The 13,922-nt window shown below is 59.5% G+C and overlaps 1 protein-coding gene across 1 annotated transcript; it reads right to left on the bottom strand.

The window, feature by feature from the left end:
- Window positions 1-925: 925 nt before the first annotated feature.
- Window positions 926-8,432, bottom strand: GALR1 (galanin receptor 1). Its single transcript, XM_016121998.2, has 3 exons — window positions 7,767-8,432; window positions 3,738-3,803; window positions 926-1,243 (listed from the first exon to the last, which is right to left on the bottom strand). The coding sequence occupies exons 1-3, from the start codon at window positions 8,430-8,432 to the stop codon at window positions 926-928; spliced, it is 1,050 nt and encodes a 349-aa protein (XP_015977484.1).
- Window positions 8,433-13,922: the final 5,490 nt, after the last annotated feature.

The following is a 13,922-nucleotide window of genomic DNA, read 5'->3' as shown; positions in this document are numbered from 1 at the left end:
CCGTTCTTTGGCCCCACAGAAATTGTGGTACACGTGTCCTCCTCACTGACCTTTTTTTCCAATTCCCTTTCGGGTGGGTTCCATTCAAGATGTGGCTAATCAGCCAAGTATATATGTAATTTTAATGCCCCTTTTACTCTCGAAAACTCATTCACAGCTCCCACTATCAGGATAGTCGCGCCCGGCACTTTTCCTGGGGTTTTCTCCTGGTCACGTGTAGAAAGCCTTGCGTTCACAGGACAGGTGTTTTGGGGCGGTGCCAGTGGCTCACGCCATAGAGTCACTGCTGCAGGATGCCATTGACCTCCTGGGATAAACCGAAAGGACCTCGTGATCCAAAACGAGAGCACAGCGCTCCCACCCGGCTGGGAGGAAGTGGGGCCCCGGCCACCGGCGTAGGAAGGCCGCTTCTGTTCAGCAGATGTGCCTCTACGTCGACGGCCATGAAAGTAAAATTCAGGTTAAATTTTCATCATCTGTCCGCGATCATATTCTAAAACACAGAGCTCATAGTATTACCCCGTTTCTTAAAATAGAAGAACTGAAGGATACATTTTTCCCAATAAATCTGCTTCAAAATGTAGATCATAAATATCCCCAACCATTTATAGGTCCTTGCTCTTTATTCTATGAGGAATTGAATATACCTATGGAATTGTACTAAACTCTCATTTCTTAAGAGGTATAAAACAATGCAGCATCTCCTCTTTTTCGAAATGGAATTTTAAACTAACATGAAATTTAGAGACACGCTCGGCTATGCCCAGGGCCTTCCTAACGCGCGGAGGTCCTGCTGAAGCCGGAGCGGAGCGAGGCGGACGCGGCTCACACCTGCGTACAGTTGGTGGACGGCCCTGCGCATGCGCGGACGCGGCCCACACCTGCATGCAGTTGGTGGACGGCCCTGCGCATGCGTGGACGTGGCTCACACCTGCGTGCAGTTGGTGGACGGCGGGGTGTCCGCGCGGCTGCGCGGCTCCCTGGCGCCGCCGCGGGGCGAGTCGCCGCGCGCGTCGCAGCGGAACACCTGGCGGTAGGCCTTGCGGAAGTTGTCGGAGAGGAAGGCGTAGATGATGGGGTTCACCGAGGAGTTGCTGTAGGCCAGGCAGTGCGCCGCCACCCGCAGCAGGAAGGACGCGGGCGTCAGCGGGAACACGCCGAACTCGGCCCACAGGTGCACCACGTGGTGCGGCAGCCAGGACACGCCGAAGACCACGACCACGGCCAGCACCGTCTGCGCCGTCTGCGGGGAAGGGGGAAAGGGGGGGGACACGTCAGCCAGGAGGGCGCCCGCCAGCCCGCAGACTCGTGTGGGGCCCACGGGCCCGTGTGCAGCCCGTGAACCCCTGTGAGCCCTGTGTGTGCGCATGTACATGTGTTCACGTGTATGTGTGTTCATGTGCATGTTTGTGCACGCATGTGTTCACGTGTGTGCGTGGGCGTGTGCATGTGTTGACGGGGCCAAGAGACACCACATCTGTACCGAGTGTCGCCCCTCACATAAGGGTTTTATTCAAACTTCTTCAGGACCTACGTCGGCCTCCCACAGGGTAACTTCGTCACGTGTGAAATGTAGGGCAGAGAGGGGTCACACCACCCCCATATGACAAAATGACTCTCTGTAACCCCTCCTGACTCGGGACCTCACTGCTGCGGAGAGCAGCACCCAGGATGCGCGGAGCAGGACACCAGCTCAGGAGAGCTGACGTCAGGCAGAAACGGGGAGGCGAGGCGGCCTCTCGGAAAGGACAGACTCCAGGTCAAGGCGGGGACAGGGGGCAGGGGCCGAAGGGCCGGGCGACAGTGACGCTGTCTGTCCAGAGGATCCATGGGCCGTGCACTGGCTGCCCGGTGTCAGCCGCGGCCGCTGTACACCCTTTGAAAGCTGGTGTAACCTCCCTGGGCCTCGGCATCTGTGAGACAGTGACCCTGTCACGTGACTCCCAGGCCCAGGCCACTTAACCACTGAACAACCCAGGCATTCCCTGAGAGCAGCTTGTTATAGGGCGGCAGGATCGCATATTACAGCCACTTTCTGCGTGACTCAGAGCGGACATGCCGTGGGCTCACGGCATTAAGGGACCGTCTGCCGACAGCCCCTGTATCCTTCCTGGGTGCAGGAGACATTCCATTCCCGGGTCGCTTAGTAAAACCACACCCACGAACTGACGAGAAGACGGTTCTTTCTAAGACAACATGGACACCTCGCTACCCCTACACATGCGTGCACATCCGCACACACACATGCATGACACATGCATGCATGCGCACACATATAAAATATAGTCGTTAAACTATTCACTAATATTTATACCTTTTACTGTAAAATGAAAAAGGTTTTCTCATCACTTCTTATGAAACCTAATTTCATTCTTTTAACCACTGTGTCCTCCTCTGGGACTGTCAGTTTCTCTCCAACACTTTTCAACAAAAACACACCGCAGCATGCAGATAAGGTCCAGCTAATGTTATAGGAATGTTTGATTTCGTCGCTCCGGGTGAGTACAGTCTTCTGCACCCACAACCCAGCGGCGCCGTCTCTGTGACTCCGCTCGGCGGCCCCTCGCTCCCCAGGTCCCTGAGCTCCCCCTCCGGCCTCCAGCAGGGCAGGCAGAGCGCCTCCCTGGTCCGCTGCAGTGTGGGCTCTGTGGGCACCCAGCCCCCTCACAGCCCACGGGCGCTGAGTCCGGAGTGCTCCACAGAGCACCCCAGCGGGGGGGGGGGGAAGCATCCCTGATAGCTCTTCCTGAGTCGTTTTCTGGGAGAGGAGTGCGGCTCGGGGGCGGGGGGCGGGGGAGACGGAGGCACAGCAGCGTGGAGTCCCCCGGCACGGCCGCACGTCAGCTTGCGGACCCCCCGCCCTTCGGCAGCTGTCGCAGAGCGGACCGGGGGCCCGGGGACCAGGAGACGCGCTTTCTGGGTTCTGAGCCGCGTCAGGAGGTGCCAGGCAGGTGGGGACGGGGTGCGGGTCGCTGACGTCCATGCTCGCACGGCGCTACGGTCTTGTCCTGCTGCCTTTTCACCGTCTCTGCTGTGGGACCCGGTGGCCGCGGTGTGGCCGTCCCCCCAGAGAACGCTGTTAACTCTCCGTGGGCTGGGGGCGGCGGCTGCTCCCCTACTCTCTGGGCTGCGCCGGTGGTGGCCCTGGGGTGGCGACATGACCGCAGATGGGAGGGGCCTGGCCCCAGGGGGACCCCACGCCGTCTTCCTCCTCGGGGAGCTCCGACTCGCGCGGGCTCCTCCCGAGTGAGGCTGAAGCACCTCACGCCCCGCTTCACGTTGGAGGGCAAAGTATGTCGCGAATCAGGACTGATGCGGCCCTGGCTCAGACGACGCCTGTGCGGTTTCCGGCGTCAGGACGCGGGATGAGATTACAGAACAGAATGACCCGGGGGGGGGGGGCGTAACCAGACATACCGTCCCACTGATACAAGACAGAACATCTTAAAATGCCTGCTTTCCCTGGCGCATCCAGAAGCCACACCTCACGTCTGGACGACTATCACACAGAACCCCGAACTCATGTCTCCCCGCCGCGCGGAACCTCCGTCCGCGCCCCACGGCCGTGCGGGGTCGCCTGCATCAGCCGCAGGGCCAGCCGTCCATCTCTCCCCTGCCCCTGATGCTGAGAGGCTCCTTTCAACACCGGGACCGAGGACCCGAAGCGTCACAGGCCGCGGCACGCGAGGACGACCAAGGACAGAAGCAGGGCGAGCCGCGAGCGCCCGGCGCCTTACCTTTTTCTTCGATGCCTCCGACTTCTTCGACATGTTCTTCAGCTTCTTGTGCAGGTGCTTAAGGACCTGAAAAACAGGCAGACAAAGCCAGGCTGCCGCACGTCCCGCGACTCACTGTGTCGCAGAGAGAGTTCTCGACATTCCGAAATGCCGAAGCCGTTCTTCGCCAGGTCGTTCACACCAAAATACACGCGAGGCGGTAAAGGGACAAGGAGCCTGAGCCGCCAGCCGCACCCGCTTCCCAGGGCGCAGGAACGTGGGGGGCGCGTCCCCCGCGTCCCCCGCCAGAGGTCCGTGTGCATCGCGTCTACGGCTTCGTCCGGAAAGAGCCGCCCAGCCGCCCGCCGCCGCTGGCCCCCCTTCCGCCTTGACTCCCCCCGAGGGGCCACATTTCAGCCACCCCCAGGTCCCTCTGCGGATCGGACACGACGTGAAATCCCAGTCACGCGTGGCAGCCAGAGGGAGGGGAGGCGGGTGGGCACACGCGGACGGCACCCTCGCGGCCTCCCACGGCCAGTGCCCGCTTCAGCGCGGTGCCGCGTCCCCCGTGGGGCGGTCGCCCTGCCGGTCCCCGTAAGGCCGACTGCTCCCCATCAGGCCCCTGCCCGCCGCACCGGGCTTTTAGACGAGCTGCCCTCGGGGTCCAGCCTCGCTCGTGACTTAGAGGCCGTGCAGCCAGTTGTGACCGTCCGCGCCCCCGCCGGGCATCTCCTCACGAGACACCGGCTTCGCTCGTCAGAGGAACTGCTCCGCGTCCCCTGCCAGCGTGACAGCAGGAAAAGCGCCAGGAACGTGTGGGTCACGCCTGGGCAGTCACGGCAGGACCAAGGCGGCCGCGTGCACCGGGCTGCGGCTGACTCACTTCTACGTGTCCCCTGAGTGAGGCCGGAGCGAGAGCCGCCTCTGAGGGCAGAGGGCCTTGGCTGCCCCTCAGCTGCCGGCTGAGACTCTCCCAGAACGGGGAGCCGGCCCCAGCCACCCTGGGCTTCCCTCCAGCATGGCAGCAGGAAACCATGAATCGAACTGGAGTCGTTGCAGAAGACTGGCATGGCCAGCCCCAGCCCACCTGAGAAGCCGCGGGGCTGGCCCGCCACCCCGACGGGCCCCGCGCTAAGGCGGCCTTCGCGGGGCCGTGATCCCAGCGCCGCTGAACGCGGCTCCCTTCCCACGCCGTCCAGCACCGTCGGGGAGGCGAGGCTCTCACGCGCTGCGGCAGCACCTGGGGCCGCCCTCGATGCAAGGACCACGGGTTACGTCACTGTCCCGACGGCAGAAAGCGAAGGGAAGGCAGAGGTGAGAGGAGCTTCCGCAGGAGCGAAGGAGGAGGTCTCTCAAAGGGAGGGGAAGAGCTGGCGGTCGGCGGGGCCTGCGGGAGGGGACAAGCCTGGCAGGGGCCTTGGGGACAGCTTTCCAGCAGGAGACCACGGGAGGACACGCTCACCGAGGACAAAGGACAAGAAGCGAGAGCAGAGAAGAGGCCGCAAAACAAAATCAGAGAGGGGTATGGGAGAGGGAGCCGCGCGGAAAAGGGCAGCGGTAGCTGCACCGTGAAGCCGCCAGGGGGCGCCCACGCCCGCCACCCCGGGGGCGCCAACACCCTCTGCGGGGAGGGGGGTGGGGTCCGCCCACACCTTCCCCCGGGGGACCGAACACCCACACCCTCCCCCGGGGGCCCCAACGCCCTCTATGGGGAGGGGGTCCGCCCACGCCTTCAGCAAAATACATCACGCCTCAGCATCTTGGAAGCACCTAAGGAGTGTGGTGGAGTGCTTAATCGAGACAACTCCCAGGAAAATTTTTCTTAGCTGCTCTGCTTCGAGACCCCACGCTATGTGCATTGCTACATTGTGATGCATGCCAACAAGTCTTGTCACCAAAGGAGAAAGAACGCCGGTATCATGGTGGGTTATGATCACATTCCTTTACAGACAATGGCGATGGCATGGCGGCATTTCTCCACCGGCCTGTGCGTGTAGGAGCATGTTTACGATGCACACGCTCGAACCGGAGCCGAGGTTATCATGGGCACCAGATTCTCGGGACGCTGCCAGGTGGGCCTTTCGAGAGCGACGCTTGTCCTGAACCTAAGGCTCAAGCAGACGCCTTAACCCGGGAGCACAGCCCGATGGCCGAACCAGAGAAACGCAGCTCAAACTTACTCTTTAGCTCCATCTAGTAAAAACGAATTTGCATATATTACCTTGAATTCAAAAGAAATTTTGAGCTATGTTTCAAAGCAAGTTATTAACATATCACAAAGATCAAGTAGTTACTGAATTACAAAATCTTTTAAACTTCGCTCTATGTGTGACTTATAAATTCTCGAATGATAGACGTGTAGCCTGCTTTACTCCTAAGTGCTTACCGCGCTATTTCCATTCAGAAGATGAACGACTTGGGGAAGTGAGGAAAAGCAACGCTTTGGTTCTGATCCACATAATTACGAGTCAGAGACAAATGTTTTAGGACTCCCTCTCGTCCCAAACTGCGTGTTACCAACGTGGTGACCTGGCGTCCCCTCTGTGAGGGGTGGGGGTCCCTGCAGTGGGACCCTCCCGAAGGACTTTCCAGCCCCCCCACCCCCGTCTGAGCAAGTTTCCCCACTCGCTCCAAACCCTTTTTCCTTATCAATGAAACGGGTGGCGGCTCCAGCCACGGGGTGGCCGAGCTGGTTGAAGGGCACAGTACACCCACGCCTCCGGCCACTGTGCCCCGCGGGCCCGGCCCTTGCTTTAGCAGAGGACGGTGGGCAAACGAGCCATCTCCCAGGCAGCCGAGCTGCAGTGATTCCCAAGGCGCCCACGCCTCGGACGCAGACCGTCTTTCAGAAACGCCCCACGCTGTTACCCTTCGGAACAGACAGAGCTCTGCGAGGCTGATGGGCGGTGGGGACAACCCGGGGGGGGGCTCGCACTGAACACTGTGGTGGGAAACACGTCCTGAGTGGAGCGCAAGCGACTCTGTTCTGAGCCGCGGCCTTGCCGAAACGGAGGGGGAGGCGGGGAGGAACCAGCAAGGCGCCCGGCCCAGGATTTGGCCGCAAGCCCATTTCTCCGATGGCGCCAGCACCCCCAGTGCGCTGGGGACACAAGCTCACCCCACGCATCACGACCCCGTGATGGATTGTCAGGCGTCTGCACTTTTTTTTTCTCAACATGAACGACCGTGGGAAAAGCTTAAGACCTTCTGGTCGGTGTGAAGCCCCGAGTCCTCTCGGGGGAGGTGAGCTCGGCGGGCCGGGCAGGGAGGACTCGCGGGAGCCCCAGAGCAGGAAGCCGGGCCCCACCGTCTCTCCAGAGCCAGGCACTCTGACCGCAGCCTGAATCACTCCTACGGCTGACACAACCATCCCAGAGGGCGCGGAAACAGGGACCTGGCAGCCGGGAGCCATCACCAAGGTCCTCCGGAGATGCCTGTCAAAACTGAGCCCCGTGGGGGGTCAGGGCTGAACTTATGCGTAAAATAAAATGTGAAGGTGTGTGGCCGTGAGCAGTGGCTTCACAGAGCCAGGCCCTCGGGAGCCAGGTCCCTGCAGCGCCTCCCCGAGGCCCCCTGGGGGGGGTCCGCTAGCGCACCCTCGCCCCTGAGTGCTGGCGGGCGCGGCAGGGGCCGGCGCTCCCTGCGCCCCCGCGACCCCGCTGCAGGCCCTGGCGTTTGAGTCGCTAAGCCTGGGGGGAGTGAGGGGGATTCCTGAGCTGAGGAGTGGGCGCTGAGCGGGAGCCCACCTCGGGGACAATCTGGGGGCGGGAGGAAGGTGGGAGGCGCGCTGAGACCTACCCGGAGGGAAGCCGGCGACCAGGCAGTGAACTGAGAACTTTCCCGGCGTCCCCCAAACTGCAGGTGACTTTCCCAGCAACATCAAACCCGCCAGCCCGGCCGAGGCGGGGGCGCACCGCGCCGGACACTGTCCTCCATGCGGACCCGCGCGGAGGAGGACAGGGGCGAAAGAGCGGGGGCTGCGGCGGGGCTCAGAGCGGGCGCGGGGACACGCGGAGATGCCCGGGGCCCGCCCCGCGCGCCCGCGCCCACCTTGGCGTAGCAGAAGCAGATGAGCAGAAGCGGCAGCAGGTAGCCGAAGACGAAGGTGCACAGCACGTAGGCCTTCTTGTGGCGCTGGTCCGGCCACTGCTCCCAGCAGAAGGTCTGGTTGCCGGCGTCGCGGTGGAAGAGGCGCTGGTGGTACGCCACGGGCGAGGCCATGGCGACGGACAGCGCCCAGATGCAGCCCACGCCCAGCAGCGCGTTGCGGGACACCCGCAGGGCGGAGGCGCGGCGCGAGTGCACGATGGCCACGTAGCGGTCCACGGACATCGCGGCCAGCGTGAAGATGCTGACCAGCATGGAGACGGTGAAGAAGTAGTGGATGAACTTGCAGATGAAGGCGCCCAGCACCCAGGTGGGCAGCGCGTACACGGTGGCCTGGAACGGGACGCAGAAGAGCAGGTAGGCCAGGTCGGCGACGCTCAGGTTGAGGATGAACAGGTTGGTGGTGCTGCGCCGCCGGCCCGGCCTGCTGCGCGCCAGCACCGCGATCACCAGGCCGTTGCCCAGCACGCCGAGCGCGAAGATGAGGCCGAACACCGCCAGCGTGACGAAGTTCTCCACGCCCAGGCCGGCGAGCGGCGGCGGCTCCGCGGCGGGGGGCTCGGGCCCGCTCGCGTTCCCCTCGCTGAGGTTCGCGGCCACCAGCTCCATGGCCCGCGGCGGCGCCAGGGGCGCCCAGGGCAAGGCTGCGCGCCTGGGACAGAGGGCGCCAGACCCAGCTCGAGCCTCCCAGTGGGCACGCGCCCGAGTGGCCGTGCCGAGCACACCGTCTGCGTGCGGGGCCGCCTGAGAGAGGGCGCGGGCAGGAGCCCCGAGCTGCCTTCCCAGGAGGAGGAGGAGGAGGAGGTCCCGAGAGCCGGAGGTCCCCCTGCCGCGGCGCCACCGCCCGCGGCGCGGACGCCGAGCCGGCAGGAGGGGCCCGCCGGGGCAGCCCTGGCGGCGGAGAGAGCCCACCGCGCCTTGCCGGCGCCCTCGCCCCGGGAGTGGCTTCGCGCTGCACCTGTTGCCGGAGCCGCTCCCTCCGCGCGGTGCCGCCCGCGCTCTGCCCGGCGCGCACCGCGCACCCCGCCTCGCGGCTGTCTGCGCTCCCTGCTGCCGCCGGGCTGCGAGCCGTCAGCAGGGCGGGCGCGCTTTCCGTGCTCCCCCCGCAGGGGGCTGCCCGGCCTCTCCGCGGCAACTGAGACGTAGGGAGGACGCAGCCCGGCTGAAGTCCGCGCCCCCCGGGGCCTCCCCGTGCCCGGAAGTCACCGCGCGGACACCCGACCAATCCCTAAGGGATGGGTCGCCGCCCCTCCTTGCTGGATGAGTGGTGCGCGCTCTGCGAGGCGCGGACCTGCCTCGGTTCAGCTCGGGATGCGACGCCCGCCCCGCGGCGAGGGGAGCCGAGCCGCTCCAGGGCGCGCGGGGCGCGGGGCGCGCACGGGCCTCCTCCCGGCCCCTCCGTCCTTCTCCCTCCCCGGGGACTGGCAGTGAGAGCGCAGCCTGCCCCCAGTCAGAAAGCCCAGGGAATCAGGGATGGGCAGCGCTCCCCGGAGTTTTGCGAACCCCCTGATCTCCGCCCTCGCCCTGCTCACCGCCCCGCAGGAAATCAGCAGGAAAGAGGAGTGAGTGGCCTGTTTCGGTTTTCGTTAGAAACGTGCGTAAGGCGAAGGGGACGGCGTCGCGCGAACATTATCCAGCTCAGATCGGTGTTCCCTTCCATCACTCATCTGAGCGACAGAAACGGAAGGGCTGACATGGAGCCTTTGCAAAGTGAAAAGGACACCGTCAGCATCATCGCTGCGGGAAAGCGCGGAGGAGCTAAGTCGGGCAGCGTGGGCAAACGTCGCCCTGGGTTAGGACCTCGCTCCTCTCCAACCAGAGAGCCAAAACGGATCCACTTATTTTCAGGGTTTATATGATTTGTCTACACTGACTTTCAAAACACTGGTATGTTTCCGGCACTCTCCAGATGCTGAGTGAGCATCCAGGAGCACCAGACTTGCCGGGTGCACCAGAGGCCCCGTGAGGCAGGTAGGGGCCCGGGAGACAGGCAGCAGCTTGCACAGTGCTGAGCAGGGGCCTCTCGGCCTCCGGGAGTTTGGGGAGTAGTGGGATCTCATTTCTCTTGCGTTTTATCTCACTTTTCTTATCTCAAGAGTTCATTCCCGGGAAAATTTTGATGCAATTCATTGAGCACCTACTAGGTACCAAGTACTTCACCTGCATTCATTGTTGCTTAGAATGCTCACGATTCCCTTGCCTGGAGCTCACAGTATAACAATACGAGGGTGTTATTTCATCCCCACATTTCTCAGAGGACAAATCTGAGCGTAAGCAACTTGTTCACGGAGCGTCTTGCGGGGCAGGACGCCTACCTTCCCTCGGAGGATGCCTCTCTCTCCCGCCCGCAGACCCTCAGTGCACCGTGTCCCAGATGGACAGCTCTGTTTCACTGAAAGTTGTTTGCAATAAGATTTGGGGAGAGTGTTTTTTGACGGTTATGAACTTTTTTCAACATGGAACCTATACGATGAAATTATATCAAATACCCACGTGCCCACCACTCAGTTTAGAATAATAAAAATACTATCAATAAAGTTGAAGATACTTTTATACACTTCTCCAGTCTCAGCTCCCACCCAGTCTCCAGGTAACCTGTTGTCAATCATTTCTTTATACATTTATGGCGTGCACATATGTTCCCAATACACTGCAGAGTTGGTTTTTGTTTTTTTTTTTCATTTTAATGTTATATGACGGGTCTGGTATTACTAGAGATACACCAATGTTCTTTGCTTATTATTGGCCCGCTAGATCATTTGCAGTCTTCCTTTATCCTGTGATGTAGGGGTAGCTCTTGGCACTAGCGCGTGACTGAATTATTTTAAAATGCAGTTTGACAAGCTCTAAGTTTTTAACTGGTGAGTTTCGTACACTTGCATTTTATTGCTGTTAGTCGTCAAGTTTCAATGACATACAGAATGCAGAATAAAAGGGAAATGTCCAGAAGAAAAAAAAATATTTGAAAGGAAACGCTTAACACATTATCTTATTGCATCGACCCGCCTCAGGCCGCAGCCGCAGCTGGGACACCTGCTGTCGCCGCGGCCTCACCTGACGCGTCGTCAGGCCGAGTGGCCAAGGGAGCGAGCGCGCCGTAGTCAACCGCTGGGTCGGCGACAACAGCGACAGTTTTTAAAGAATTTCTTATGTGCCACATCGTGGGAAATACGCGCGTGGTTTTACGGAATTTTATGAAGCTGGCGTTATTTTCATCAGTTTGCAGGGAAACAGCTAAGTCCCGGAGAGTGATACCCATTATACTCGGGACTCATACACTTACTTATGTCATGATGGGACCTAAAGCTGGACCACTTCCATGCCGCTCGTAGTATTTTTTTAATTTTTAAATTATTTTATATTATTTTTCAGGTGCACGGCACAGTGGTTAGACACGTAGAAACTCACGAAGTGACCCCCCGCAGGGTCTAGTCCCTGCCCGGCCCCGCACGTGGTTATTACATTATCGACCACATTCCCTGTGCTGTGCTCCACGTTCCCGTGACTATTTTGTAACCGCCAATTGAACCTCTTAATCTCGGCCCCTTTTCCACCCAGCGCCCCTGCCATCTGGAGACCATCAGCTTGTTCTCTGTATCCGTGAGTCTGTTTTGTTTATTCGTGTGTTTTACTTTTTAGATTCCACACATAAGGGAGGTCGTATGGCATGTGTCTTTCGCTGTCTGCCTTATTTCACTTAGAATGATACCCTCTAGGTCCATCTATGTCATTGCGAATGGTAAGCTTTCATCTTTTTTATGGCCGAGTAATATTCCATTGTGTATATGTACCACAGCTTCTTTATCCAACCGGCTGTCGATGGGCGTTTAGGTTGCTTCTGTATCTTGGCTATTGTGAATAGCACTGCGGTGAACGCGGGAGTGCATATATCTTTCTGAATTAGTGTTTTGGTTTTCTTTTGATAAATGTCCAGAAGTGCAATGGCCGGGTCACGAGGTGGTTTCGTTTTTCATTCTTCGAGGCCTCCAGACTCCCATTGGCAGTCCTGCCCGCAGTGCACGCGGGCTCCGTCTTCTCCACGTCCTCACCAGCGCTGGCCGCTTTTTGATTTATTGACAAGGGCCATTCTGACAGGTGTGAGGCGATATCTCATTTTGGTTTTGATTTGCATATTTCTCTGATGGTTAGTGACCTTGAGCATCTTTTCACATGCCTCTTGGCTATTAGTATGTTCTCTTTGGAAAAATACCTATTCAGGTCCTCTGAACATTTTTTAATCGTTTGTGGGTTTGGTGTTGAGTTGTATGAGTTATTTATGATTTTTGGATATTAACCGCTTATCAGATGTATCACATGATTCTTTTCTCTAGGAATGTAATGTAGCAAATTACATCAAGAACGGATTACTCTTTGTACAGCTTTTTCTAAAGAAACATTTTCTACTAAATTGTAATAAACACACAAAAAGTATGCAGATCATAACTTTACAGATTGACACGTTTTCAAAAGTCCTTCGATGCCTAATGGAAGCCACGTCTCTATGCCTCCTGGTAAAGCGGAAGGCGAGAAAGCAGGGGCCTCGGAATTAAAGTCATTGTCACTTGGAGAGGGGGGGGGGTTCTGTGGCTCCAAAGAGCGGAGGCAGAGCCGACGCGTCCTTGAGGAATGTCAGCTGCTGCCCTGGTGCTTCCGGGGAAACTCTTCGGAACTAAGCAAAATTTTCCCGCAGGACCTCGGACAGCGGAGGCTGCCATTGCGGACCGGCTGCCCAGCCGCCCAGCCGCCCAGCCGCCCACAGCCGACAAACCCAGGGGGGGGTGACACCGACGTCACCCCATCTTCCCGGATCTGCCCGGCGGCTGTCGCCTGCTGCAACTCACGGACGCTCCTGGCTGAGGGTCTGGCTTGTCTTCACACACGCGGTTGCATTTTGTCTTTGTGACACTCGACTTTGTTCCTCTGACTTCCTGAGGCTCCTTCTTTAAAGCGAGTCAAATTCCAGCCTTTGAAAGGTGTCACTGGTTTCTCCTGTGCAAGGAGGCCCATGAATCTACTCCTTTTCGGTTTTCCATAGGGAGAAACAAACGTCACTTACAGAAAGTACTGCAGAACCTGAAATGAATAAATAGCAAAACTGGCTTGGAGTTTCTAGAACATGATATCACATGTGGGCTCAAAGGGCCTGGGGGAACAATACGTATCTCCTTCCGATCCTTGTCCCCTGCCCCCTCCCCCAGCGGCACACGCGCACGCGCGGCCGAGCGAGTGCGGGGTCTTAACGAGGCTCCAGTCGCGACTGAGTGGACGAGGCAAGAAGCTCACCCCATTGCATCCGCGGCAAAGTGGAGAAGCCCCCCCATTTCCTCCACATTTTATTTCCCATTTTTCTCTACAATTTGAATCAAAAACAGCTATCAAACCTCTCTGCGTTGCTTCTAACTGGGCTTTGGAGAGTCGTAATGACACATCCGGCAGCTGAGGAGGAAACCTCCAGACTGACAGTCTCAAAAGCCCCTTCAGGAAAGTCTCAGTCCGAAAGTGAACCCGCCCGTCTGCCGTAGACACCCAGGAGGCCAGCACGGCTAACAGGTCCAGCTCTGGCTTCATGCAGAGCAAAGGGCGGCATGGGAGACTCAGAGAGCAGGTCCAGAAGTTAAGGCAAGCGAGGCACAGAGAATGGCCGAGAAAGGTCAGGTGGCAGCGAGGAGGAGGTGGCCCAAGGCTCAGGGGACAGCTGGAGGATTTGCAGGCTCCCGGTACAGCCCATCATCAGGGAACCGGACATCCGCCCTAGGGATCAGCTCCACTGCTCGTCGGCCCCGCCTGCCCCGGAGTCCCCAGACCAAAGGTGGCTTCCGGGGTGCCGTCTGTAGGAACCATTTAAAGGTAAATATATTAACCAATGCCATATGGGGCGAAGGAGGACAGTGGGGGGCAAGCAATGGTAGACCAGCAGCCCCGAAGAGGGAGGCGCGACAGAAACCAAAGGTCTGGAAAGGTTCCGTCTGCCAGGTCGTCTGGAAGGTCACGCGCGTGCCCCATGCTGCGAGAGGGACGGGGAGACCCGCCGCCCGCCGCGGGCTGACCGCAGGGCCCGCCTGCGGGAAGGCAGGACCCCGCGCGGAGCCGGCCTGCCCC

The sequence above is a fragment of the Rousettus aegyptiacus genome, unplaced genomic scaffold, assembly GCF_014176215.1.
Source record: "Rousettus aegyptiacus isolate mRouAeg1 unplaced genomic scaffold, mRouAeg1.p scaffold_m13_p_12, whole genome shotgun sequence".
Taxonomy (NCBI): Eukaryota; Metazoa; Chordata; class Mammalia; order Chiroptera; family Pteropodidae; genus Rousettus; species Rousettus aegyptiacus.
The sequence above is the reverse complement of the archived record's forward strand: the minus strand, read 5'-3'. Positions and strand labels throughout refer to the sequence as shown.